The sequence below is a fragment of the Gossypium raimondii genome, chromosome 2 (genome assembly GCF_025698545.1).
Source record: "Gossypium raimondii isolate GPD5lz chromosome 2, ASM2569854v1, whole genome shotgun sequence".
NCBI classification, from domain to species: Eukaryota; Viridiplantae; Streptophyta; class Magnoliopsida; order Malvales; family Malvaceae; genus Gossypium; species Gossypium raimondii.
The window spans coordinates 950,353-955,356 of NC_068566.1; the positions used below are offsets into that span (position 1 = coordinate 950,353).

General features: G+C 29.7%; 1 protein-coding gene across 1 annotated transcript; it reads left to right on the plus strand.

Annotated features, from left to right (window-relative positions):
* Positions 1 to 3,132: 3,132 nt before the first annotated feature.
* Positions 3,133 to 5,004, plus strand: LOC105787533 (ADP-ribosylation factor-like protein 2). Its single transcript, XM_012613963.2, has 5 exons — positions 3,133 to 3,298; positions 3,380 to 3,490; positions 3,628 to 3,790; positions 3,986 to 4,066; positions 4,726 to 5,004. The coding sequence occupies exons 1-5, from the start codon at positions 3,234 to 3,236 to the stop codon at positions 4,861 to 4,863; spliced, it is 558 nt and encodes a 185-aa protein (XP_012469417.1). The 5' UTR covers positions 3,133 to 3,233; the 3' UTR covers positions 4,864 to 5,004.

The following is a 5,004-nucleotide window of genomic DNA, read 5'->3' on the forward strand; positions in this document are numbered from 1 at the left end:
TTTATTTACATTCAAATTGTCTATATAGTAAGTACTTGGTTAGAACGTTTTAAAGTTTGAATTAACCTTAAATCTGGACAATAGTTTACGAATGTACGATGGAATTAACTTCTTTTTTATTTGAGTCAGGGAAGGTAATATATCATTTGGTATTTGAGTTTAGCTTTAAATGTTCAATTTGATACTTCAGCCAAACGACATCACATGGCTTAATGACTGTTTATCAGGTGTGTTCTAATGAAAAAACATAAGTACTTAATTGGGACAGAGAAAAGAAAATCATATACCAATTTAAGACTCAAAAGACCTCAAGTATTAAATTGAAAAATTTTAAGTACCAAAATGAACATTAAATCTAAACTTTGGTACCAAATAGTATATTAGCCCTTTCTTTTCCAACTCAGATAAGAATCAAAATCCAATGAATGTATTCACCCAGTAAATGTAATCAGTATGAAGAAAGTTATAATTGTTGTCAGAGAAAAAGGATGTGTTATTAGGAATCTAAAGAGTGGGGCTTGAGGAATCAATCAGTGTCCTTTTTTATTTATGGTGCTAGCTAAGCCACAGTATTTTCTTCAGGGATTCATTGACACCTAACAAAAAAAAACATGTCAATTGGAAGTCACTTCCCTGTTCTTTTCACCATGGCAGGTAGGCAGGCATGTTAAAGATAAATATAAAAAAATACACATGAGTATTGATTTAATGTGTAATTTTATATATAAAATTTTAATTTGATTCAATTTTTACAAATTACTGACAACGTTTTCGAATTAACACCGCTTTACTTTGATAAATTACATACACAAATAATTATGTTAATCAAAGTTTCATGTATACATATGAACCACAAGTTGCATATTGGACCAAAGTTCACGTGTGAATTTGATATTTATTTCATATTAATTTGGTTAAAACATGCTTCAAGTCACTATATTATTTGTGTTGTACCGACACCTCATGCGTCCACATCTTCAAGAGCTAATGTTTTTGATTGAGTAGGATCACCTTGCAAGCTCAAACCATCTGAACCATACATGTCCGACATGGATAGGACGTTTCTCATCCACATGTTACATATATTCATTCTCCAAGCATAACTATCAAAACATTAAGATTTGCTCAAGATAATTTATGACGACAAGACATTAATAGATCTATTAACTTGTAAGGAGTCTAAGACTAATATGTGGGTGACACGTGACATCTCAAGAACAATTAGAGATACCCATCCTTTAAAGGCTTTCGAGTACTAAAAAAATGGGCCAAGACACTTTCACCCTGGACTAAACTTTTTATCAAAATTTTGTATATTTGAAATTTGGTTCTCCTACTTTTATTTCACAGAATTTAGTTATTTTACTTTTCAAATTTAGATATATAAGTCTAAGTGTTAACATGATTAAATTTTTTATATTAAATTTAGATTTATTGAAAAATCAGTTTTTTTACCTAACCATTAAGTGTGTATTTTTTTTATTTTAAAATCATCACATCAAAAATTTAATAAAAAAATTAACCATGTTGAAACTAAAATAATAATAAAAAGATTAGAAAAACTACATTAATTTCACAATACATACAATCATACAGAAAGTGAGTCGTTAAGACAAGTTGGTGAAGAAATAAAAGTTAAAATATGCTACGGGCTCCTGTACTATTCACAGACTTGAAATTTAGTCCTTAAAACTTTTATTTTTAGGAATTTAATTTCTCTACTTTTCAAATTTTAAAATTCAAGCCCAATCATTGACACTGTTAAATTTTTTTGTCAAATTTATCAGTGTGATATTTTGAAATAAAAAAACTCACTTGCTAGCAATTTAATAAAAAATTATAATGAACTTAAATTTAACAAAATAATCTTAATTGTATTAATAGTTGGACTTGAATTTGAAATCTGAAAAATAGGAATTAATTTCTAGAAATAAAAGGAAAAAGGCTAAATTTTAATTTTATAAAGAGTAGAGGGATTTATCACATATTTTAACCAAAAAATTTGAGATTAGACATGTGGCAAGCAAATGGCAATAGGATAACTTAATTTCTAATATTGGGTCTTTTGTCGGTTAGTTAGTAAAGAGGGCTATACAACCAATTCCCTAAATAGCCCAAATATACTAGGCTCGAGTTTATAGGGTTTGAGACCAGTACACATGTTTTTTTTTCTCATTAAATATATTTTTAGTACCTAAGTTTAGTTTTAGTTTTAATATTTAAGTTAGTGTTTTTTTATTATTCAAATTGGTACTTAAATTTGACTTTTAGCATGTATTTTAGTTTATTTTTGTAACTCTATTAAAATTGGATGAGATGAACCAATCAAATTATTACACATGTCATGTACATTCAACGAGAGAGTCTAGTAGAGGCTCAGGTGTCATGGCCTTCCAGGGTATAATTTTTTTGCAATTTAGTTATTTGTAGATATACTATAGCTCTCTCAAAAATAGTTAAAAATATTGCTTCTTCTGAATTGATTGTTTTTATATTTAAATCGATTGTTATGTTAGAATGCTACTTTTTTTGAATCAATTGTTATGTTGGAATATTTTGAATCGATTGTTTATATGTATAAATCGATTGTTGCGTAGCATGTTTAATTTTAGCCTGCCCTCTAACATTAACATTCTGGCTCCGTCATTGTATACGTTAACTGATAATATGGCATGTTAGCACATGTCAGTCACTTGAGTCTACTTATTAAATTGGCTACGCAACTTGACATGTTTAACGAAAGAAAAGTTATCCAATCAAATTAATATAATGATAAATATCAAAACTATAAATGAAATTTGGTTTAATGTGTAATTTTATATATGAACTTTGACTTGATTCAATTTTCACAAATTATTAACATAAATTATTGATATAAAATCATTTCATGTTTATATATTACATACACATACGATTATATTTATAAAATATAAAAATAAATCGATATATTTAAATTTTTAAATGTGTATGATTGGAATAAAATTAAAATTTCAAACTACGATAAAAAATTTATGTGTATAATTGTATACTAAATTATAACAAATTTGTTTATGTATTCATTTTTAAATAATAAATCTTATAAAAATTTCTCTTACTAAACGACGCCGTATCAATTTACACTGAAGTATCTCAGCTATCAACTTTTCACCGTAAAAAAATTCCGATCTGTTTGATCAAATCGAAAATTTTCTTTCTTAGTTTCCTTCGAGATTTGCTGTTAAGTAGCATAAGAAATGGGTCTTCTTAGTATCATTCGAAAGATCAAGAGAAAAGAGAAAGAAATGCGAATTCTAATGGTGTAAGTCTCTGTTTCTTCTTCTTCTTTTTTTGGCTTATTCGAAAATCTATATTCATAGTTTCAATCTAATTGTTGGTACAGTGGGCTTGATAATTCAGGGAAAACGACAATTGTTTTGAAGATTAATGGAGAAGACACAAGTATCATCAGCCCCACTCTTGGTTTCAACATCAAAACAATCAGCTACCAAAAGTAAAAAAAAAATTCCTTGCTATGCTCACCAAGTGTTTGAAAATATGTTTTCTGGGTCGTTCTTCTTTTAAGTATTTCTATTAGAGAATTTAGAGCTCGGGTTTTAATGTTTGGATTTTAATTCTGGGTTCTGGCAGATATACTCTGAATATATGGGATGTAGGGGGTCAAAGAACTATAAGATCATATTGGAGGAACTATTTTGAACAAACTGATGGTTTGGTGTGGGTTGTTGATAGCTCAGATCTTAGAAGATTAGATGATTGCAAAATGGAACTTGATAATCTTCTAAAGGAAGAGGTATGCTGTTTCATTTGATTTGCTATTTCCTATCTAATGCACCTTTGAATTTGCTATATTTTACTACAGTTTGAGGTTAATGGAATGGATATTTAAGGAGAATATTAAACATTGCAAGCTATCGCCTGGCAAAGTTCTCTGGGGTCGGTTGGCTGAGGATTCCTTTGTTGGTTTTTTTTTTTTTTTGTGTTGCAGAGATTATCAGGAGCATCCTTGTTGATACTTGCTAACAAACAGGACATTAAAGGTGCTCTTACACCAGCTGAAATTGCTAAGGTAATATTTCTTAACTTACATCCTTGTTATTTTTGGATTTGGGTGCTTGTTAGATTTAGAAAACTGTGAATCATCTGTTTAGTTCTTTCTCGAAACCCCAATTTTTCTGTGCCTTTGGTTGAAAGTGGGATCTACTTGTTCCAGAAGTTCTTGTATAATCGTCTTCAAACTATGGTCTAATTTTAGATTGGTCCCAAAACTTTAAAACGTCCTAATTGAGTCATTAAAGTATTAATATCGTATAAATTTAGTCCTTCTGTTAGTCTAGTTGTCGGTTTGAGCATTAAACTCTAACCTGAATATGATGTGGATCATGTTTAAAACACGTGGATCAAATTGTAAACACGTCTATGCCTACTAATGTATTGACAACATGAATATCACATATTGAAGGAACATACAGAATTGCTAAAATTTAGGAAGGTTATTTATGCCTAAGTTGACAACTAGGTTGATTGAAAGACTTGTTTCATAAACTTTGAGAACCCAATTCGAGCGCCTTGAAATTTAGGATCAATTTAAAATCTGAACCAATTTTCACCTTTTTTTGAGCCTTTAACCCTTCTATGTCCAATGCTGGTTTGTATTATGCATGCCAATGTCGTTGAAACATATCCATATCTAACTTTTATTTGCTTGGTCTTTATAAAAATTTGTAGGTGCTGAACTTGGAAGCAATGGATAAATCAAGGCATTGGAAAATTGTAGGATGTAGTGCATACACTGGTGAAGGGCTTCTTGAGGGATTTGATTGGTTGGTTCAAGATGTGGCCTCTAGAATCTACATGCTTGATTAGCCTTAATCTCATTGATGTAAAACTGCTATTAATGCTTTCATTTGGGACCTTTGACTTGGGGTCAAGGAATTGGGTTTTAAAATCCAAATACCTTTGTTTATGTGACTGGTAAAATCCTTTCAATTTGAACAGGTTCTCTTA

Coding starts and splice junctions, on each gene's coding strand:
- LOC105787533 (XM_012613963.2), top strand. CDS start 3,234: ATGGGTCTTCTTAGTATCATTCGAAAGATCAAGAGAAAAGAGAAAGAA. Junction 3,791..3,985: donor ATAATCTTCTAAAGGAAGAG/GTATGCTGTTTC, acceptor TTTGTGTTGCAG/AGATTATCAGGAGCATCCTT. Junction 4,067..4,725: donor CACCAGCTGAAATTGCTAAG/GTAATATTTCTT, acceptor AAAAATTTGTAG/GTGCTGAACTTGGAAGCAAT.